The 25,165-nt window shown below is 33.7% G+C and overlaps 1 protein-coding gene across 2 annotated transcripts in view; it reads left to right on the top strand.

Annotated features, from left to right (window-relative positions):
* TRHDE (thyrotropin releasing hormone degrading enzyme) overlaps positions 1-24,413 on the top strand; it is a 450,763-nt gene extending 426,350 nt beyond the window's left edge. For both annotated transcript variants that reach the window (XM_004602680.3, XM_055118082.1), the window contains 4 exons: positions 8,646-8,813; positions 9,277-9,417; positions 14,141-14,222; positions 19,617-24,413. In XM_004602680.3, the coding sequence (XP_004602737.3) occupies positions 8,646-8,813; positions 9,277-9,417; positions 14,141-14,222; positions 19,617-19,760 (535 nt within the window). In that variant the 3' untranslated portion in view covers positions 19,761-24,413. The remainder of the gene's footprint in view (positions 1-8,645; positions 8,814-9,276; positions 9,418-14,140; positions 14,223-19,616) is intronic.
* The last annotated feature ends 752 nt before the right edge of the window (positions 24,414-25,165 follow it).

Consider the following 25,165-nt stretch of genomic DNA (forward strand, 5'->3'; position numbering starts at 1 on the left):
AATGTTAATATTCTCTTGTTTATTCTTTCAGTTTTCCTTTCTAGTGTGTATTTTATAAAAGTAAAACTTGGCATAGTGGTATTTTATTACCCTTCTTAAAAGCATTTAAATAATATAATTTGCCATATCATTTAATATTAATTATTGACTAATAATTAGTTGCTGTTATATTTAAATTAAACTAGTATTTTTTATTCCAAATGATTCTATAACTTTATCTTAAAAACAGTAGAACAGATTTCCTTAGCAAAATCTCTGAATATTTTCTTAATTTTTTTATCAACCTATTTCACAATTATCTACTTCATTATTAAAGTACTAATTTACTAGGATTTTATTTTACATCAATATTAGTAACTAATTATTGTATTATAATTAGTACAAGTTTTTTTCCTAAGATGCATAACATTCTATATTTTTGCCTACTTTATGTTTCAGCTTTTACTCAGAAGATTTAGTTTTATTTAGAAAGCTAGAAACTGGTTAAATATCTTACCATATATTAAAATTGAGGTTTTCAAAATGGCATACTAAACTTTTGTGCTTTTGGAACTTATATCATGCAAATGAAACTCTACCATGATCCTATTTACAGTGGCAATGGAATAAAAATACAGTACAAGTTACTTTAATTAGGTAATAATTTCTGTAATGTTTGTAGCCTACGAATGATAAAATCACTTCCTTTTGGCTAAGTATTACCCCATTTATCTCATTTGAAGACAGCTAGGGGAAACAGCCACTGTTCTTGTACACTATATAGACCATATTTAGAGAAAAACAAGCCCAGCTTTCCTTCCCAGATGATAAAATTCCATTAAAAGATTTACTTCAGAGGCAGCAGTTAAAGAGAAATGACCATGGGGAGATTCACATTTTCATAAACAATTTCTGTGTTCATGAGAAGGGCCCTTCCTCCCTGTAATACTGACATCAAGGCCCTCACAGGACTCATTTGTACTGTTCATAACTATGGGGTCTGTGGGTTTTTCACTTCATGCTTTACAAATGAATGAGCTTTTTCATTTGTTCCTAATGACTTTGGTTTATACAAAGAGATCTTAAACTGTCCCCAGAGCAATCATTTTGCTAAAATGTTATTAGAACATCTTTACAAATTTAGCAACAAAAGGGGGTTTCATTAACAATGGAGTCATTGGGAACTGAAGGCCCTTGGCAAATTCAGCACTCTCCAAACTTGATTTATTTCAGTGAGGAGTACAAATAATTTTGTGAGCTATGTACATGGATTCTTTATCTGGTTGATGTGTAAGGAAGATTGAGAAGTTGATGGGGAGTAAAGAGAGTCTAAAAGATCTGAATGTTATTCTCAGGCTAATCAGCTCTCGTGTAGCTGCTCTTCTGTAAGGATAGCCATAAGCAATGCTTAACACCCAGAGTATCTAGATAGAACTCTTTGTTTTTCCTAAGAATTTAGGTATTTTTACCTGGGATTGAGGGTTATTTTTCAGTGGCCCTCAACAGAATTCAGGTTAAACATATGTGGGTCTCATTTTTATAATAGTCATATTTTGTAGTTCAGCAATGTAGAGAGCAACAAACTCTCGGAGACTTTGAACTGTAGTTCCATATGGACTGGATCTAATTTATGCAGTCCTTTTTTGGGGGGGAGGGATTAGGAGGTCTGTAATTACAAATGGAGACATTGCTCTTGTTCCTAGAAGCATTTCTTTTCAAGATCCTTCACTGCCTCGGACAACTTTTGTTAGATCCCTTCAGGATGGAATGTCTCAATGACTTTATTTCAAGGAGCTCTTTTATTTATTTATTTATTTTTTGCTTTTTGGGTCACACCCAGCGATGCTCAGGGGTTACTCCTGGCTTTGCACTCAGGAATCACTCCTGTCGGTGCTTGGGGGACCATATGGGATGCCGGGGATCGAACCCGGGTCGGCCGCGTGCAAGGCAAACGCCCTACCCGCTGTGCTATCGCTCCGGCCCCTCAAGGAGCTCTTTTAATTCCTTCTTGATCTGTGTCTGATTAGTGTGCCCTGACGTAGCTCCTTAAATACTCCACCAGGCCTTTCAGTCCTTGGAGACAGTGTTTTAACAAGTATCACTTCAGCAGGGCAAGGAAAAACAAAACGGTTACTTAAACTTGGCAATCTTGTCTTTCCAAAATTAAATGTTTTTCATCGATTACTGATTAAGTTGTAAATTTAGAAATAATTTTAAAGTTGGGGCTGAAGAGATAGGACAGTAGGTAAGATGCATGGTTTACATGTAGCTGGCCAAGGTTCAAAACCCTGCTCCACATGTGGTCCCCTAGGACACCGTCAGCAGTGACTCATCTCTGAGCACTGAGGTGAAAGCTCAGCTTCACAGAAACCTAAGCAAATGTGTGCTCCACAACATTAAAAAAAATAATAATAATAAAAGATGGAAGTAGCATCCCTGACCCACTTAACATTAATGAAAGTGCTGGTTATATGCATTGATACTTTTCTACATTGGACCTTAGTAAAGGATACACTGCTTTCTAATTTAAAATGTGTCTTACCAAAACATCAGGGCCAGTACTGATGAGGATAATAGATTTCTGCCTACATTTTAAGAGTATTTAGTTAAATTTAAATATTTCAATTTTGGTGACATAATATCACCTCAGATTGTATTTTGAGTGTCCTAGATTATGGCCATAATTTTGCTTTGTAACTGCAGAACATAGCTGGAGTTATAGCACAGCAGGTAGGACATTTGCCTTGCATGCAGATGACCTGGGTTTGATTCCTCCGCCCCTCTCGGAAAGCCCGGCAAGCTACCAAGAGTATCCTGCCCGCGTGGCAGAACCTGGCAAGTTCCCTGTGGCATATCAATATGCCAATATGCCAAAAACAATCACAGCAAGTCTCACAATGGAGAAGTTACTGGTGCCCTCTCGTGCAAATCGATGAGCAATGGGATGACAGTGATATAGTAAACTGCAGAATATACTCCAGATATGCTCATGTTCTTGAGATCTTTCGACCTTCCTTTACAAAGAAAGTTTCTGAGAATTTCTGCTTGTCTACTTTCCTGCCAGTTGCCTACAAGTGCCTTCCCCCTCCTATCAGATACCCTATAAAATGTTTAAAAAGCCTGGCCTCTGAATAAGAGCTCTCCTAGGCCCGTTGGCATAATAAACCTGAGTTTTCCCAACTCTCAGAGCATGCTGCATGTTTTATCACTGGTCTGTGTTACTGCTGTTTTCTGCAACATCTTTATATATTACAAGGAGTGGCTCTAGGATCTGTAGCACTCCTGCATGTGACTTCATAAAAACTCTTTTTTTTTCTTGCATTTTATCATATGATGTTGTGTTGAGCTAATAATCAAGATTCAGTGACTAATATCTGTTTATCTGCAAATAGAAACTTAGGGCATTTGCCTTGCACGTGGCCTACCTGGGTTCAATTCCTCCATCCCTCTCAGAGAGCCCAGCAAGCTACTGAGAGTATCCCACCCACAAGGCAGAGCCTGGCAAGCTACCCATGGTGTATTCAATATCCTCAAAACGGTAACAGCAAGTCTCACAATGGATACGTTACTGGTGCCCACTCGAGCAAATTGAACGATGGATGACAGTGCTACCGTGCTACAGTGCTTATCCAATTTTTATTATCAGTAGTCACTTCTAAGCTGATAAAAAGATTTTTATACAAGTTCACAACATACTGTATAATTGATAAAGTGTAAGTTCTCTGTGTGAAGAGTTTATCTCCTGCAAATATGTATATACTACAGATTTGTATCAATAGATAGACTACATAAAATCAGACTTAGAACATAGGAACACAGAGACAAAGAAATACTTTCTACTCTTTCAACTTGTCCTGAGAGATGTGAAATATTCAGTCATTTTATTCAGTCTGTATGTATCTTATGTATTTCAGCTTTATTTAAAAATAACTTCTCAATAACAAAATTATCAGTTGCTGTTAGGAACTATAATTTATGGCACTCACACTTTTCCTCAGGATTATAATGATGCTTTATATATCACCTTCTCTATATTTCTGTATGCTTTTTCTACTTCAAATCAATTACATTGGAAACTGGTTTTGTAGACTCTACTGCCAAACTTCCTTCAGTAAATTAATAGTTGGATGAATTTCTCAAGAATTTCACCTGTTAATGTCTAGCCTAATATTAAGAAAGTAAGGATTAATTGATGAGGTAATAATTTCAGTAGATGGTACTTTAACTATTATTTCTTATAAATTTTGCATTGATTTCTTGATTAAATTAATTTTGCTGTACTCTATAGCTTGTAATATTTGAACAAAAAGTATTTTATCACTGTTCATTTGGAGGAAGAATATACTTCTTCAGTTTCTTATTGCAATTACTGTAGATGGAAAAAATCTTTGGGATCTGGAAAGATAGAATAGTGGACAGAGCATTTACTTGCAAATGGCCAACCCAGGTTTGTTCCCTCACACAGCTTAAGGTCCCCTGAGCCTCCAGGAGTGACACCAGAGTCAGGAGTAAGTCCTGAGAACTTTTAGGTGTGCTTATTCCCCAACCACCACCATTTTTTTAAAAGAGACCTTTGTAATTTTAGGCTGTCTTTAATTGAACTTGCACATTCCTCAAAATGTGATGGTGTGCTTTATTTACTGATCATTGGTACACCATGTATCAATGACTCGTCAAACAATTCTACATCTTGTAGTCTATCCTAAGAGTTCAAAATGTTAATTTAAAAAGATATCTGCACTCCAGTATTCACTGCAATGCTAGTCAAAATCTGGAAACAGACTTGAGTTCAAGAAGAGATGATGAGATAAAGAAAATAGTATATATATAAAAAAATGAAATACTACTAAACTATAAGAAAAAATAAATTTTGTAGTTCATTCTTACATGGATGGAGCTAGAGGGTATTTGGCTGAATAAAGTGAGCCAGAAAATAAGGAGAAATGTAGAATCATTTCTCTTATGTGGAATATGAAAAATCATAGCAAAGTGCTAATGGCAGCAGACCCAGAGAGTAAACCTAAAGAACTGAATTTGCTAAACCTGACAAGATTGTGACAGTAGAAGGAAACCCAGAAACAATGAAAAAGGGACACTGATTATCTGGTGATGACTTTTGTACTTATTTGAACTATTAATATAATAGTATTGTAAATCATGGTGTCTAATTTTGTATTTAAAATTAGAAAATTAAGTACAAAAAGTAGTAGGGAGAATTTTTACCAACCATTTAAATACTATTGTAAGTACTATTTTTAACTGTGTCCAGACTTAACGTGGACTACAAGAGAAGAAGGAAAAACTCTTTGCTGCATCTTTCGTGATGTCTATTTTAAAAAAATCTGTCAGTTATGCAAAATACTTGTTACATTTATGAAAAAAAGATTTCAGTAAAAAAAAACTAAAGTGATTTTCCTCTACAGATTATTAGTTATATGGAGGGACAGAATAATAAAGGCAGAACTAATTCTAGGAACAATGGATTTTGTAAGATATTTCTAACGATTCCATGCAATTTTTCCTTTATATTGATAATATTTAAGATAAAGACCACCTTACTGATTGTCATTCAGATACTTTCTATGTTTCCAGATTTTCCTTTAGTCCTAGGAGTGTTGTAATCAAGATCCTATAAGAGATTGTCATAGAAGAGATTGTTTTATTCTGTTATCCAGAGAAAGCACTTAATATTAGCTACATTTGAATTACAAGTGACATTTTTATAAAACATTGCTGCATATTATATAACATGGAAAATCATTTTAATGTTTTAAAGCATTGGAGTATTCTTTCAGAGAATAAAGCATTTTAAGTGTGAAGCAGATACTGAAGTTTGATAAAGAATATAAGAGAAAACTTGCCAGGATATAGAACACATACAAATTTACAGTCTATCCACCGCCAAGACCAATTAAACCATTGTACAGTTTAATTGTACAATAGTTTAGTTGAGAATCAAATTACAGTATTTAGTTGAGAGTCAAAGTAAGAATATAACCAATATCTATAGTTTTTTCTATAAACATAGGGGAAAAAAGAACTTTGGGTTTTCTTAAAACTCAGGACTTGTGTTTTATTTTGTTTTTGAACTGCATATATGCTCCAAAATGTGCAGAGCCATTTGAGAAAATTAATTTTAGAAAAAATAATCTTTTAAAAAAATGTAGGACAAAAACATATTTTTTCCTTAACTTATTTTTGGGAAGGCCTCCTAAGTGGAACATTCTCAGGAGGTCTGGGAACCTTACCAGTGATTCTAGACCAGTCAGGGTTGGAGGATATGATGTCATTTGCGTCCTGCAGTACTGGGACCCCCAGGACTATATGAACAATCCTAGTGGGGAAGGAGGCCCTCTATGGATAAACTCTTTATTTTACAGAGGACTGGGAATTAAACCCGGACACCATACATGTCAGACATGCATCCTACCAACTGTATTATCTATCCCCAGCCTCAAAATGTTTGTTTAGTCCAAATCAGTCATAAATCTCTTAAATCAATATTTCCTCATCATTCTCAGTCTACTGTAGGATAACATTGGTTTGTCCTTTCAGCTTTGCTGCAGGGAACTTAGGTTTATCTGGTTACACCCATCACAGTGTTCCAATTTATTTGTTTATCTGTCAACTCTTTTCTGTGCTCTCCTCCCCAACAAGTAAATCACCTATTTTCCTAATCAAATTCTGTTAACTTATAAGATCTGATCTTTCTAAGGACACTGAACTTGTATTGTAAATTATGTCTTTTGCATAAGTTTCTGCTCCAGCCATAGCACAGTGGGTAGGGTGTTTGCCTTGCAGGCAGCTGACCAGGGTTCAATTCCTCAGTCCCTCTCAGAGAGCCCGGCAAGCTACTGAGAGTATCCTGCCTACACAGCACAGCCTGATAAGCTACCAGTGGTGTATTTGATATGCCAAAAAGAGGAACAAGTCTCACAATGGAGATGTTACTGATGCTTGCTCGAGCAAATCAATGAACAATGGGAGGACAGTGTGACAGTACCATAATGCATAAGTTTACTTTAAAGAAATGTCCTTTTTGTATGGACACAGGAAGACAGTTAATATTATGCTTTGTAACTTGGGAGTTAGTTGGTTCCAAATAACTCCCAAGTTACAAAGGAGTAACTTCCTGCTGTATCCATCTCCCTCTGCCTCTCTATCTCCCTCTACCCCCTCTCCCTCTCCCTCTCCCTTTCCAGGAGGACATCTGCTTTCTCAACTCAGTTGCCCTTAGTTTCTAGCACCCCAAAATCAGGGTTCCGACAAGGAACTGAATGGACCCAGGGCAAGCTGTGATCTACCAGGGCCTCGAAATGGGTCAGGCAAGCGCCATAATATTTAACTATAAGTTTAGAGCACATTCATGGACAAACTCCGCCGTGACCCAAAAGAGGTAACTGGATAAGGACCCCGCTGGGATTAGGAAGACTAACCTGGCCTGAGGACTGAGGTCTGGCATATATGGTGATATGTCCTCTGGAAGAACCAAACTTGATATATCTCTTACTGTGCTCATACAGAATGGTATTGCTAAAAATATTAGAAATAAATTTACTAGAAATATTTAAGTGGATTACTACCTGAGGAAAGAAGAAAGACACATCCTGGATGGAATCCTGCCCTTGAGCAGATCTCCTAGTAATCTGGAGTAATCTCCTTAAATGAGATTTTGTCCTGAGTTAATCTCCTTGGGGAGTGGCCTTACCTCTCTTTGTTGATTTGTTAATGTCCAACCCCACTTTTGTATCACCACCCTACCTGATTGCAATATAAACTAAGACTGTAAGATCGGAGGACAGTGAGTGAGATTGGAAGGGAATCCGAATCCAGACAGGGGAAGCAGATAAAGTCAGAAAGCAGTCGGAGTCAGAAGCAGGGGCAAGAGAGAGCCAGAAGTGAGCAAGAATCCAGGAGTCAGTCAGAAGCAAAGGAGAGTCAGACTCTGAAGGAGAGATGGTTACGGAGAAGAGAAAGAGAGAGACAGAGACAGGGTGGGGGGACAGAGAGAGAGACAGGGAGAGGGAGAGGGAGATGGATACAGTGGGAAGAAAGAATTACCCAATTAGGCAGAGACACACACACACAGAGGGTTGGAGAGAGCTGGGAGAGACGAGAGATTGAATAAACTGCAACTAATCAGGAACCAGCTTGGCCCTATTTCTTCCTTAGCCTGCCCATCACCAACAGCAGGCCCAACGGGGACTATACAGCAAGCACCAAACACAAGCGGGGAGAGAGAGACGACAGGATTGTCCTCAAACATCCTTTCACGTGAAATTCCCACCCATGTGTGGGGATTTTTACAGTCCCACATGGCCTCAGTCTGGTCTAGTGTATACATATCCAGTCCAGTGAATTTACACAGTCTACCAATTATGAAAACAAAATCTTTGGTTGCCAAATCTATCCATATATGTGGAATCACAAAGCACCGTGCTTTAAATCCTTAAGCCATCTTATTCAAAATTGCATTAAAATGAATTACATGATCTGTTCAGTAGTAATATTTTTTAAATATTGTTATTATGGAACATTGCTCTCTCTCAGATACAATGTAATTATCATAACCATCTTTTAAGAAACTGATTGTAGGCAAGCAGCATGTCTTTTTATGAAATACTGTGAAATTTTGAATTAACAGAAACTCTTTATGGCTTCTTTAGAATCCCGCTAAATGTGAGAGACATCGTTTACTGTACAGGAGTTTCACTACTAGATGAGGATGTCTGGGAATTCATCTGGATGAAATTCCACTCTACCACAGCCGTTTCTGAAAAGAAAATATTATTGGAAGCCTTAACATGCAGTGATGACAGGAACTTATTAAACAGGTGTGTCACTTTCTAGAATATATCTTAGTTTTTCTAAAACATATCTTAGTTTTTCTAAAACATATCTCTTGAAGGCTATGTAAAGCTCTGTGAATATTACTAAAGTTATTTGGTTTATAAATCATACCATTGTCAAAAATTATTTTAAGTATTTTTGATATATACGTAGAAAGTATTTTGTTACAAGACAAAGTTGTTCCTCCAAATATTTTTAAAACATTTTGCAAAATCAAATCAGAATTTTAGACTTATCTATCCCATACATGTTTCAAAAGAGATGGATTAATTCTATGAGATGGATTACCTTTAGATGTATAGAAAATGGGAGTGTTGATAACTTGTATTACCAAAGTTTTTGGTGAATTAGTATCTTCAAGACTATGATAAGTTAAAGTATGCAATTTTTATAGTTTTGTGTTAAATGTTTTTAATTAAAAATTACCACACAACTCTATTGTTAAAGACTTCTGAATCTATCGCTGAATTCTGAAGTGGTGCTGGATCAAGATGCAATTGATGTGATTATACATGTAGCTAGAAATCCACATGGCCGAGATCTTGCCTGGAAGTTTTTCAGAGAAAAATGGAAGATACTAAATACCAGGTAGGAATGAATTTAGTAATTTGTATTTCAGAGAACAAATTAAAGGTGTCATCTGACATATACAGATACAAATTTTGTGCTTAAACCAAGGTCTAGATGTAGAAAACTTTTGTTTATTGGTTGGATATTTTTTGTGTGCCTAGGGCTTTGTCCTGACTTTGCACTCAGTGATCACTCCTGCCAGGGCTCTGGGTAGGAGGGGTAAGTGCCTTCCTTACTATATTATCTCTCTGGTCCCTAGAAAACATTTTAATAGTTCTTATGTTGCAGTCCTTCCTATGACACTTAGAGTTGTTTGAAAAATTATTTAACATTATATTTATTAAATATTGATATCTGCTAGAAGTGCAATATATAGCAGTGGTGCAGAGTGATTTAGATATAGAGTGATTTTCCTAAAAAATCAAACAGATTGAAAAATTTATATTATAAAACCTCCATGTCCTGAATATGTAACAGAAAAATGATTTATGAAGCAGTTAGAGTGGTATTATAAGAAACTGTTATTACATCTCTAAAATTATCTTAAAGATTTTCTAAATATAAATATAAAATAACTGAAATAAAGCAATGATATAAAGAAAAACTATTGATTCATTCTATATATCTACTTGTAGGAGAATCCACTCTCAAGACATCTTGTTTCTCAGTAAGGATTTTTAAACTCATTTTAGGAAATATTTCAACTTGTATTAAAATAAATTCATATAAACATTAGTTGTTACTCTAACAACCCTGAAAACATATAAAATCCAATATATTATAGAGCAACGCATGCCAAACATTTTCTAATAGTGGCCCCTTTGTAATCTTATTTGCTTCCTGTGGACTCCTGTTCTAATGGCTAGCCCCTATTCTTGTGCTTTCCACCCCCTATTTTCAAATGTTTTCCCTTAAAAAACCCTGGTGGTCCACAAGGAACCATGTAGCACTCATCTGACAATCACAGTTACAGACTATGTACATGTTCTATAATGTATACATCTCAATCTTAAATATATTTGGACAGAAAACCTACTGTTCTATCTTTTAAACTGATATTAAAAATTACTTTAAAATTGCACTTTTATTGGTTGCCCTCATGTAAAGTTTAGCTTGAATTGACTTGTCATATTAAACATATTTCTGTGTAAAGATATTTCAACATCAGAGAGCATTGATAATCAGAGAACACATGGATTCCTTTATATTTTCAGTTCAGAAATAATGATTGGAGAATTAAACATTGCTTTGCTGTATTCTTCAAAAATACAAGTTCACAGGGTGAAATTAATAAATACAAGATCTTTTTATAGAATATCAAAACTCTACCAATACACAGAGATTTTTTATATTGTGTATCAGAGTTAAGTGCTGTATATACATAATTTAATCCCTATAGAAATATTTGGCTCCTAAGATTCTCTTTTATCTCACTGAGAGTCTGTGTTCACTATTATAAAGAAAATAGGAAGGTTTTAATTTTAGCTTATGTACAAATACATAAGTCCCTTTCAGAGAGCCCGGCAAGCTACTGAGAGTATCCAGCCCCCACAGCAGAGCCTGGCAAGCTACCCATGGTGTATTTGATATGCCAAAAACAGTAACAACAAGTCTCATAATGGAGAAGTTACTGGTGCCCACTGAAACAAATTGATGAGCAATGGGATGACAGTGACAGTGACAGTGATTTAGAGTAAATGGACGAGGAAATGCAGTGGTTTATTGGAGGGGTGCTTAAGTCACTCTTGCTCCTAGAGTACAGGGAGGCGAAAGAAAGAAATAGGGGGAGGGGAAGGGTAGAAGAGAAGGAACAAGGGCAGGGCTCAAGAGAAATCAGGAACATAAATGGTGTTAAGGAATGTTAGGGTCGAATGTCTTTTTTTTTTCAATGACCCTCTATCAATCCTTGAACCTCAGTAAAGGTGGTGTTCTCCAAGATGCTCTTTAATTCCTACGCCTAAAGTCTTAGTTACTGTCTACTTTCATGTTTTTATCATGACCAGATCTATATCTCTAATAAAATTTTTACCTAAGTTTCACCTTGGGATAAGCAGTTGCCTGTTGAGAATCACAGATTAAGGTGCATTCACAACTTAAATTCATCAGTTTCCTTTCATATGCTTTTATTTTTCCAATTAAAAATATGGCTAACTACCAAGCCAAGGACCTCTAAAACTACATATGTATGACTCCATCTTTTCCTTTATAATATGCCATAATTGGTCTTGATCTGGTGTTTATTCAACAATTTCTGAATGTTTCTTGACTTTTTCTCTCATTCCAACTATAATTGTCCTATTGCTGGTTCTAATCTCACACTACAGACTTCTATCCCTTCTTTGACTATAATCATATGCACATACACCTGTGTGGGTGTGAGTATGCATGAGTGCATACACACACACACAAACATACATAATGACACTGCTTCCTTTTGTTGTGATCTTTTCTTTTTCTTTTTCTTTTTCTTTTTTTTTGGTGGGGAAGTATATTTTAGGGTCTCATCTGGCAGTGTTCAGGCTTACTCCTGGCTATGCACTCAGGGATCACTTCTGGTGGAGCTCAGAGGATCATATGTGGTACCAGTAATTAAACCCTGATCAGCAGACATTGGGCAAGGCAAGGGCCCTACCTTCATCCTCATAATCTTTCTGAAAAGACAAGATGACATTTCTGCTATGAAACATACAACATAAATTCATTAGGCCTATAGAGAGAGTACAGTGGATAGGGCGCTAGCCTAGAATGCGGCAGACCCGGGTTTTACCCCCATCACCACATATGTTCACCTAAGCCTATCCAGGAAGGAGTACAGAACTGTAAGCACTGAGCACAGTCCAGTGTGGCATAAAACCCAAAAGAAACCCAAAAGGCATTGTAGTAGATAACTACTTACCGAACAGTGGCTGGAATCTGTGGGAAGAATACCATGCTAGAAGAAATATAAGGACAGTGGTGGAAGGTTGGAAGCACTTTGGTTTGGGTGGGTGGGGGAGGATGTAGTAATTTTGTATAGAGAGATTATAAACTATTATAATACCTAAATTATAATAAACAAAAGTCCTCTGATAACCTATTTTGCCTTCTTATCTATTCCCAAGCCTCACAATTTATATGCTCCTTACAAAATACTTTCAGTTGTTTTCAAGTATCCTACTGTATCACCTTCCTTGTCTTTATATTTGTCCTTTGCCTAAAAGTTATTTCTTCCTTGATGTCTAAAACTACACCATATTTAATTTAGAAGCCACTGTTTCATGAAAATTTTTTTTCTAAGATCCCGCATCTAAAGAGAAGTCTGAGTAGTCTAATTTTATCATTCTTTCATTAAGCATCAGTAAATGGAAATTATATACTTACATTTATTATTCCTTCATTTATAATATAATATCATCAAGAAATATATGCATTATTTTGCTTATTAATAGCATTGCACTGTAGCAATGTCATTCCATTGTTTATCAATTTGCTCGAGCGGGCACCAGTAATGTCTCCATGGTGAGACTTGTTACTGTTTTTGGCGTATTGAATACACCACGATAAAATTGTAATTTATTATAAAATAAATAAAATTCTTGGACAAGAAATTTCATTCATGTGCAATAGGTCATTTCTTTAGTTATAAATTGATTGTTAATATTATTTATATTATTTTATGACTTATTTGAATGATGTTACATATATATTATTTGACCACAGGATAGTTGAACATTGGAATTGCAACATAATTCTGGTTGCTTATGCTTTATTTTACTTATTGAACTTTTCCCATGAAATAGCTCAATTTAGAATTGCACAAATTTCTATGTGTTCAAACTCTGATCTTTGTTAGCAACCCTCACTTTAAAACATTAGGAATTGTCTTAAGGTTCCAATTTAAAAAACTATTGTAGGGTGACTAGACATTTTTTTCTAAAAACCCAGATAATTACTTAAGTATACTCTGAAAGATTAAAGATACTCATCTTTAGTATACTTTTCTCAGTAATGAAACATGATAGTTTAAGATTACTTTCTCTAGTGTAGTAGAAACAAGACAATATAATGAGAATTTCTTCATGATTTACTGACACAAATTGTTCGCTACTTTGGGTCATGAGTTGAATAATACTGCCTATGGTATATGTGCTGCCAAAGTGACCAGTTGTGCCTACGGTAGAAGCATTATGCAATTTTAATGAATAATTCAATACTTTTTTCAGTGAAAATGCAAATATTTTATGATATATACAATTTCTCTGAGCATGGAAACAGAAAATGCTGGTGTCAGTCATGACTGAACCAACCAAAGCCTCTTTGTGACATATTGATAATCTCCTAGTTTGTCTTGCCATTCTTTTGCCTTTGTTCAGATTTTTAATCCTTATAGTGAGTTAGGGTGGCATAAATGCTTCAAGTTAAAAGATATTTTGTTCTTAGGTCTTTGACTAGAAATAGAATAACTATTTTTAAATCTAATGTATATAATTTTGTTCAACTACTTTTTAAAATTCTTCCAGCTAAGATTTCTCGAAAACACTGACACAGGACACATGACATCAAATTATTTTCTATAGCTATTGTTCTGCGTACACCCATCATTACCTGGATAGTAGACCTTGAATGCTCAAGACATTATAATGCTAAGAGATTAATGGCAATAGCATAGCAGTTGCCAAATGGAACCCTTGAGAAGGACTATGGAAGTCTGTATTTGTTAAATTGCCGTGTATTAATATTTACTTTAATTTTATCTTTTAAGGTATGGAGAGGCATTATTTATGAATTCAAAACTTATCAGTGGAGTAACAGAATTTCTTAATACTGAAGGAGAACTCAAAGAGGTAATTATTCTTATTACAAGGTTTCACTTTTCTTACATAAGCCTACGAAGTAATATATTTAATCCGACCATTCATAGAAATAATGCATTTATTGTAGAAAACATTTATCCACAGATTATATCCATTCCTTTTATTACTCCTGCCCCAATACTCAAATGCACAAATATATTCATGCAAAAATTTTTTGTTAATTCATTCTTGACAAAGGTAATTCTAACATTCTAAACATTAAGTGTCTGAAATTGGCATTCAAATGCAATGTTTCTCAAACATGGAGGGATTCCAAACACACAACAGAAATTTTGATTCAGTCACTTGTTCCTCACTATTCTATGAAAATAAATTATGATTCATAACAAAAACATCCTATAATAATAACTTAGTGTTTGGAAAATAAGAGCTGAGATTGGTATTGAGGTACAGAACTTGATTCTCACTGCTTTACTTCTTTTTCTGGAGAATCTATTGTTGGATGTAATACCAATGCTTTGTGCTATACAGTATATAGAACTATAATATGAATGGAGGGTATCTAGAAATATTTATTGATATCAATAATTTATTGAAAATTCTACTTGAACAATCACAAATGAAGTTCATTAATAAAATTAACTTAATTTTTTAAAAGTGTTTATGGAGTATCCAGCAGTTCTGTTCTTTCTCTGATATGTTTTGTGGAAGGCTTGGGAGCTTTATTTTTGTTTTTATCATTAAGTTACATCTCTAATTGGCAGCAATGTGAAGTGGGAAAAGGTAAGCAAATAGGTAGCCAAGAAGAAGCAAATCTTAGATATTTTTAATTGATAGAATGAGTTGGACTTCAAATATCTATCTCTTTCCCATCTGTTGTTCTCATTATAAAATATAGCTGAAATTTGGCATCATGCTTTTCTCAGGTTTCATGGATAAAATGCCTGAGACTGTGATCTACAGATAATCACATTGAGCATTATCCCCAGTCTCTTCCCAGCCCCAAGGCAGAAGTAATAACCACCTGGCTACATTTTCCTGTCTTCCAAAAGTGGCTAATTTTGTATAACTGTCTCCTATGCACTAACTTGAATTCTCTTTACCTCATGACTTAAGCTAAGCTAAGACTCTGAATATAATGGTTTGAAATTCATTTATTATTCCTGCTCTGTGTCTTCCCTACCCTGAAGGAGTTGGTTTTGGAAGTCCCAACACATGTTTTACTTTATTTTTTAATAAAAGCAGCTAAATGGTAACGACATTCTTTTATCATATCCGTAGGAAGCAGAAAGAAAGAGCAATTAAATTAATGATTGCTTCCAATTTTCTCTGTATTTAAATGAAGCACTTTTAATTTTATGATTTGACTCTCAACAAATCTGGGAAAGACTTATTTAGTCACAACCTATGTAGCATTGACGTGAAAACAGAAATGAAGGATAACTTACTGCTAGTCCTATCTACTTCCTCCTTTTTCATTTCTCCTCTCTTCTTTTCTGCCTCTTTTCCTCCTGCCAATGTTCTTCCTTATTTTTCTATTCTCAGCTACTGTCTATGTCTTGTAAGTGCCATGCTTTTGTAATATCCCAACCATAGAAAAACGTGTTCTACAAATGGACACATTATTGATTTGACTGTACTATTGGCCATTTAATTTTAGATAATTTACTTAGATATTTAATGCCTGGCACCTAATTAAATTTTTATTTGAAATATTACCAGATATCTATATGGTGAAAGATGCAATTTTGAAACTGAGCTAAAGCACTGCTTTTATTCTATTCTCTATAAATAGCCACTTCAGGATACAGGCTCTCTGTGGCAGGAGCAATGAATCCCTCCACAATAGAGCTGCTTACTCTCACTTTCTAGTTTAACAACTGCTGTTGAGGCTTTTTTTTAAATACATTCATGGCATAATCATCATCTGTAGGATTGTAGACCACTATGGTTTGGTGGGGTGGGGTTTTGATTTGTATCACTGATAACCCGCTTCCATAAATATAAGAACCTGGAAACTCCAATCTGATTCTCCCATAACCAATGAAGCTCACAAGCAGAAAACCCAATGTCTTCCTTTTTTACATGGCATATTCGCATTTCAAGAACTTATAGATTAGGAGCTGGAACAATAATACAGAGGGTAGGACTTTTGCCTTGCACTCGGCCTACCCGAGTTTGATTCCCAGAATCCCATATGGTCCCCTGAGCACAGCCAGGAGTTAATTCCTGAGTGCATGAGCCAAGAGTAACCCTGAGTGCATGAGCCAGGAGTAACCCCTGTGCATCGCCAGGTGTGACCCAAAAAGCCAAAAAAAAAAAAGAATTTATAGATCAAAAGGGAATATGCATCTTTATGATCTGGAAGCTCATTTAATATTTTAATCATTCCCTTGAGTTTTGGGGGCATTTACAAGGAAAGTTACATTGTTTCCCAAAAAGGCATTTTAATCCCTAAAACTGATGATTTCCCCTATTAATTACATGACTAGAAATCTGAGCAATATTTATTCGTGAGTTAATGCATTATTGTTTTAATCTTAAACTAATGGAAGTGAAACATGAGAAGTCTTTCCATTTTTCATACAAATGTCCATTAAGCAATCCTCTGTAGCACTCAATTTCCTGCCTCTTGAACCTGATATATAACACCGTTGTGGAACATATATCCTCTTCATCACAGACATCACATTTATTTTTTAACATTGAAAATATATTCCTCAAAATAGGGCAGTAGCTAATTCAGTTTATTTATATAGTTCCTTAGCATGAATTATATTTTGCTATCTGCTCTAAAAATAATTTACTTTGTGATATTTCAGGTTTAGGGTGCCCTAAAACAAGAGTTTTCTTAAATGCTAAAATGTATTTTAACAGACAAATGAACAAACATAGAAATGCATAAACATGTTATGGTTAGGAAACAGAGATCTCTCTCTCTCACACACACACACACACACACACAAACCTGACATATTTCTCAATGTTATTTTATAAAAAGATACCAAATTATAGCATTTTAAAATATAATATGACATTTTAAAATAGTACTATAATATGGTATATATATTTAAGAGTCACACTAAATACATATGGTAGAGGTAGTAAAACTACCAAAAATTAAGCAAGACAGCTGGAATTTCAGGTAGCTTCTCTCCACCTCATGTCCTGTAAAGTGCAATGGAGCATCAGAAAGCACTATGGTAACACTCAAACATGCATCCCAATACTGTTCTGATCACAGAATGATCGTACTGTTGTGATCACAGAGCAATTACTCTGTGATCAGGACTAGTATTGGTGTGTCAGAATTACTTTAACAAAAACTCGGAACAAAAGAGCACTTGATGCCAGCTATAAAAAAACATGGGCCAGAATATTTCTGGTGAATTAACTACTCGTAAGATTCATAGTCACCTCAAGCTTTCCAGACTCACAAGGGAAGTATTCAGTAAGTTACTTTACAAATTAATCTCTAGATACCTACAGTTATACATTGGATTTAAGAGTTCTCATGCAGGATTATGGAGTCTACCATCTTTGTATTGATAAAGATAACACATTCATAGTCAAACTCATAATTTGCCTTTAAGAAACTCTTCATAACTTTACATTATGAATACAAGTTGCTACTGTCTCACCAGAAAGCCCATTTCTTCAAATTTCCAGAGTCATTTATCACTATTATAATTAGAAAATCTCTAGGAAAATATCTAACTATACAGTCCATGTCTCAAAAGAAGCAGATGTAATTTTTCCTGATTGACACATATATGGAAATAATGGCTCCATAGTATATATCCACAATGCACATGTACTTCTAATAAAATAGAAAAGACAACAAATAAAATGTATTAGATAAAGATATAATTATCTGAACAAAAATACAAACACTAATCAAACTAATTAGCTAAAATTGCAAAAATACGATTCAAATACTTTTACTAGACTTACATTTTTATGAATATCTACATATTACAGTAATATATGTGAAGACATTGCCTGAACTATTGGACCTACAGTCCTCCCCCCTTTCTCTGCTCTCCCTCCTAGGCATAAATGGAAAGTGTTAAATCATTTTAAGGATAGCATGGATTAATTTTGTTATAGGGTGTTTTACATGTTTGGTCAAAGATTTGTGAAGATATAGGTCTGAACTATGGTTACCCATTGCGGAAGTTGCTGGCCATAAGGCTTTGTTAGAACACATGGGTTGTATAGAGAACCCATCTAAATCACGTAGTCAAGATAGCACTGTCATAAACAAATGAAGCTATAAAGGCACCATTTTTTTCAGAATATCTCAGAGAGGTGTAATTAAGAACATTTTAAATGGCCCTCCCCACTTCCTCTTTGTCCCTGAGCCAATATTGATGCACTTACTTTCCCTTCTGGCAGATCTTTTATGTGGCACCTACCATGTGGTGAATCACACCGGAACACTAATTAAACTACAGAATGTTTTCGTGTTGCAAGTTGATTTTTCACATTTGCCTGTTAGAATTGAGATTGTTGGTTAGTTGCCAGATTCTTAAGCTATATCAAACAGAAAGAAAACTGCTAATATTTAATCTTGAAACAAAATCCCTGAGCCTTCCCCAGATACGTGAACTCTTTAGAGAAAAACCTTAGATCCATAAAATTTATGATAAAACACTTAAAAAATAAGTTAGTTTAATTAAATGCTCAAATTCACTGGCTGAGAACACATTTTTTTAGTTGTTCTAAATCTAATTACTCAGATGTTTGCAGAATCATTAATCATAATTTTCGTGGCATCAGTAACTTTATTGCCAGCACCAATAACTTTGGTAAACCCTGGTCACCAATAATAATAATAGGTTCTCAGGTTGTTCGTTTGGAAATCATAAAGAATAACTTTTTCTACAGAGTGAGCTGGTTCTAGACTATGATCATCAACCTCTGTTTTATTTATTTTTTCAGTCTAGTTCATACATTAGGTATCACTGTACCACTGTTATCCCGTTGCTCATCAATTTGTTCAAGCGGGCACCAGTAATGTCTCCATTGTGAGACTTGTTACTGTTTTTGGCATATCAAATACGACACAGGTAGCTTGCCAGGCTCTGCTGTGCAAGCGGGATACTCATTGTAATGAGAATTAGTCTGTTCAATCCCTTTTATCCATAATGAAGAGATTAATCTATATGTATTTTAATATTATTTATGAGAAAAGGATGCTGAGTTTGGAGTTATTTGTAGTGTCATGTCTGTTGCTTCTTCTTTCAGTTCCAAAAGCAATTACACCATACCTAGTAGGCACAACCTGTTACCTAGGCTTCAATTGCCAAACTCTTTGTAATGAGTATAGAATTGGCTTAGAATAGGTTCTTGTGAATATCTGACAGAAGTGAGCTAATTTTACAGCCTTCATATTTACTATTCAAAACTTTGTATTTCCAGCTCAAGAACTTCATGAAGAACTATGATGGAGTGGCTGCAGCCTCTTTCTCGAGAGCCGTGGAGACTGTAGAAGCCAATGTACGCTGGAAAATGCTTTATCAAGATGAGCTTTTCCAATGGTTAGAGAAAGCTCTGAGACATTGATATGTTTCTCTAATAAACTGTTCATCACAGAGTTTTGTAAGATCTGTTGTATGTGGAACGAGGAGATGTATTATGTGGGAAATGACTGGATTTGTTAACATGTGGGAGGAATTTGCTTTGTCCAGTGTTTGCTTTAGGGGGATTTGTGTTGTTTCATTCATTCTGTTTTGTTTCTCTACTGGGTGTGCTTCTTTAAGGAAACTCTTGCAAGTTTAACTAGCCATGATTGCTTCCGTTGTACATTCCTAGCTGTACAGGACCAAATATGATTGTGGTGCATGTCAATGTTGCTGTCAGTTTGGAAACAAATTCAGAATATTTTTGTGCATGGTTGTATGGTCCTGCCTGTGTTCCAGCATGCTTACTTAAAATGTCCAATGTTATATGTGAATATATATGTTACATTCAGAATGGGCATTATGCAAAAGCACAAAGACTCTATATGACAATCAGTGTTGTGATGAAAGAAAAACTTTAAAAAATGATACTCTTATTTCTGGGCAATATGAGAAGTAAAAAATAGCCCTTTAATTGATCAGTCTCACTTATTCCAGCACTTGGATTGTCTTGCAATGACTACTGTGTTGCTAACTCATTTTCTTTGAGTTAAAGTTGTGTATACATTTAAGGACACATATACTGTATGCATATGTATATGTACATAAGGAAGCTCCAATGTATGTAGGACATTATATGCTACATATGTGCAAAAAATTTCTCCAAATCAAAGAAAACCTATTCTGTTTTATAAACTTGCAAGCTTTGAAAATGCTGAAAAGAGCTTATTTTAACATTATTTTTCCTGGCAATCTTCTTAATCTCAATAACTAAGAAATTTTTTTCTACTTACTAAGCAATGGTCAATTCAAACACAGAACAGTGGATTCAAACAATTATATTGTATAAGCAAAATATTCTTCAAAGTAATTGGTAGCCTCACATTCTCTATCATCATCTTGGTCAAACTTCTTATTGTGTAAGAAATCATGCATATTAATAACTATCAGTGCTTAGAAAATATTGATTTTCCATTTTGTTTGATATTCATCTTGTCTTTCGTGATTCATGGTTAAAATCTTCTCTCTGTGCATCCATCTTTGTGTCTATGTAATTCTCTAATGCTCCATCAAATGACCATACCTCAAGTGAGTCTATTAGCATTTAAGGACCTTTAATCCAATTTGTGCCATCCATTAAGAAGAAAGGTTACTTTTCTTGAACAAAGCTCTTCTCATGGTATTAGAATAGCCCTTTTCTTGGATCTATTATATAAGTGTTTTCAAAAGGTATTCTAACCCAGTAGGCTAGCTGAAAATATTTTAAGTTCACCATTAAATATACTATTGCAACTAGTACACAAATTCAATATTTGTAAACTACATTCTATTTTCCTGAGGTTTTTCGACTCTAAATCTTGCAAATAATTGAAGCAAATATATTCTAACTCTTAATAGCTACCGAACCCTTGGGGAGAACCAGCATTTTAAAAGCAAGACTAAAGATTTATTATAAGTTTGTAGTATAAAGGAAAAATTGATATCCTTTGACACACATAACCAAAATTTAAATTTACCTTTCTAGAACTAATATCTACTACTAATGCATATTTTTTTGTTCTTTATTCAATTAAAATTCTCTACCTGGTATTAATAAGATATGGATATTAATAGATACCCATATGACACACATCATCAAAACTGGTTTACCTTTGTAGTACTAATATTTACTACTAACACCTAAACTTTTTAGTTCTTCTTTTTAATTAAAATTCTCTACCTGGTATTAATAAGACATATTGATATTTAGTGTAAAATATAAAAGTCACCCTAATAATCTGAATTTTTAACGTTTAATCACTATATTCCACACAGATAAAAATCCTTAATGGATAAGTTGTGAAGCAGTAAAACAAAAAACAAAAACACTGCCATGCAGGTTCAAAGTATATACTGTATCCTATTGGATCCATGTAATAGAGAAGATTAAGAAACTAGAGTTGGATATCTTGTTTTATGTATTGTGAATTATTGAAAATTCTTGGTTGTGGCATTCTTCATTGTTACCATTCTATATTTGAGTTTGAAGGGCTTTTGTGGTTCTTTTTTCCTCTCCACTGTTAATAAGCTTAATCATCATTCAATATTTTAGTGGCCTTGATGAACTGGTTTAGCTACAATGTTACATCATAAGTGTGTAATTATATGCAATGTTTAATACCTCACATAATACCCGTTAAGTAGTATAGTGGTATCAATGATATTGAGGTGAAATTTTTGTTCTACATACTTTTCAATAATTTATCTTTTCCAATGTTGAAGATATATCAGGCTTTGATTTTTTTGTTTAAATAAGTAATATTTTCAAAATAATAAAATAACCAATATCTCTTGAAATATTCTGTAAAATGTAGTTATAAAATTCTATTTTCTGCAGAGTTTTTATCTTTTACTCTTTTGTCTGTTTTACAAAGCATATATATGCATGAAATAACTAATTGTTGAAAGTGTCTAACATCTAGGCTTTAAAACTCACTCTGCTAACATATGTACATTAGCAAAACTTGGTTTCAAATACAAAGGAATAAGTTCTTTACACACTGAGAACTGTCTCTCGGTAATTTTAAATAAAGTTTTTCCTTATTTTTACATATTTCCTTTAAAATTTTCTTATACCTTTGAAGTTTTTTTTTATATACAAAGTCAACCTCTAAGTTCTAAAATTTTACTATATCTAAAATGGTAGGTTTATTCTTAAGTTTTAATAAGATACATTTTAGCTGGAACTTAAACTCATTTGATTTATAGTATTTCTAATATAATTGTAGCACATATTTTTGTGTTAGTAAACTTTATAAATATTTTAACGATAATGTATTAGTTTATTAAGATTATACCATATACTTATAAATTGAATTTAATTTTCAAATGATTTTCACATATTTTGTTATATTTGACTTCAAAAAATCAAATCACCTGAGAAAAATTGAGATTTCAAATAGCATCATAAAATAAATAAAATCACATAGTTGTTATTTTGGGAACAAATATGATAAACTTAAATTTTTGGTATAGTATTCCTACAACTAAAATATGGCAACATGTAAAATACATGTATCCATTGGATTAGAAATTTTTTAAATACCCAAAGCAGCATCAAAATGCAACATTATATATTATAGGTATTATAGTTATTATAGGTATATATTATGTTATATACCTATAATAACTGTGTTATTTCTTAAAGTTTAATATTCTAATTTGCATGATAGATAAAAATATTATCTACTTCATTCGTTATAGGTACCTAATTGTTAGAACAAAGAAATATAGTTCACTGATAATCAATTAAGAACAACTTCTGATGTACATTGTTAGATATAACTTTATAATGCCAATTGTATGCTTAATCTTCAACACAATTTTTTTGATAAATTTTATCTATACTAATAGTCTAGTGATACCATCATTAAAACAATATTCAAGTGTTTATAAATCTGTGCAGACTAAACTGTGAAAAAAGTTTCTATTCGACTATCGCACAGAATTATATAAAGGAAATTTGAAAAGCTTTAAAAATAACATTTTATTAAAATAGATATTAATACATTTTTGAGAAGTTGTTTGCTAGATCTTAAAACCTAAAATATCTCATTTTCTCTCCTCGGTATTCTTTTGAGGTAACCACAAGTACTTATTGAAAAAATCAGTTACATGGCAAACTAAGATGCCCAACCGGGTTTATCCCTTTATCATAAATTATTGTTATTATCATTTAGTACTGCCATTTATGTATTGAAATAATTCAAATTAATTATATATTTATTAAATACTTTTCACCATAAAGTAATTTGTAGGGGGAAATGAAAAACAAATAAAACTTGAAAGTATTCATGTCACAATAAAGGAAACAAACTTTAAAAAAGTAAAATATAGGCATTATAAAAATAATTATGGCTATACAAGTACTATATTAACTATTATTAAGCAATTACTTTTATAATTCAAGTCTAAAACCTAGAATTTTTGTGGCATTTAGAGATAATTCTCAATTTTTGTTTTATAGACTCAATTGTGTTTTGCAAAATATGTAATATTTAAAAAATGTACAACTATATAGTTTAAACTTACATTAAATATTGGCTTAGAATTTAATTTTTTAAATATGTTTGAGCAATTTAATATAATAAGTAATAGGGAGAGTGTTTAAATCAATTAAAAATAAATTTTCTAAAATTGTTTTCACATGCTTTATATGTTCACAGTGTGTTAATTTAAAAATAACCTTATATTCTTTAAAGCAGGGTCAACAATACTTAGCCTAGGCAATAATATGTTAGAATTAGTATGGGTAGTCTTTTGAGTTCAAAATGTACACACTGTCTTGTATAATATACTAGACCCTATGTTTTAAGTATATGAGTAAATTTTGTTTTTAATTTATAATAAAATGAATATTTAAACAATTAAAAATTAATTTGTATTTGGGAAATATCTAACAAACATGAACTTCAGTCACTTGTTTTTCCAATTTTGTTGTCACCAATTTTACTTCAAGGTCTAAAATTGGAAATTTTAAAAGTATTTGATCAAAATGTTGATTTTGATTTAGTACAAGAAATGAGTAATTGGTAAAAATAAATGTTCTCAATTTTAAGTATACTTCATTTACATAATTGCATGCATTTTATTACTTAAGTGTGTTTTTCATAAATGAACCTTACAGGTAAGTACTGTGTTTTTAATTGAAATTTTGGGATGTAACACTTTAATGGATATTTTCTTGAATATTTTGTACTTTAAGGAAAATACCTTGAATATGTTTATTTGGGGGAACATTCCTAGTCCATGTGCTAATGTACTAAGTAAAAAAGAAGAGAAAAAAATGAATACAATTCTTCATTTTTTTTTCTTAGATTTATGTTTGTTGTTTTGGGGTCATACCTGGTGGTACTCGGGGCTTACTCCTGGCTTTGAGCTCAGACATCACTCCTGGCAGGGTGTTAGGGATAAAGTGCAGGATGGTTGGTGCAAGGCCCTAGCTACAGCACTATCAGTTGTGCCAAAGTTTGTTTTCTTTCTTTTTTTTTCATATATCACTGTATCACTGTCCATCCTGTTATTCGAGCGGGCACCAGTAATGTCTCCATTGTGAGACTTGTTGTTACTGTTATTGGCATTTCGAATACACCACGGGTAGCTTGCCAGGCTCTGCTGTGAGGGCGGGATACTCTCGGTAGCTTGCCAGGCTCTCTGAGAGGGACGGAGGAATCAAACCCAGGTCGGCTGCGTGCAAGGCAAATGTCTTACCTGTTGTGCTATATGCACACCATATAGCATGTACTCATACACACACATATATGTATATATATACATATGTACATATATACTCACATATGTAATTTTCTA

The sequence above is a fragment of the Sorex araneus genome, chromosome 10, assembly GCF_027595985.1.
Source record: "Sorex araneus isolate mSorAra2 chromosome 10, mSorAra2.pri, whole genome shotgun sequence".
NCBI classification, from domain to species: domain Eukaryota; kingdom Metazoa; phylum Chordata; class Mammalia; order Eulipotyphla; family Soricidae; genus Sorex; species Sorex araneus.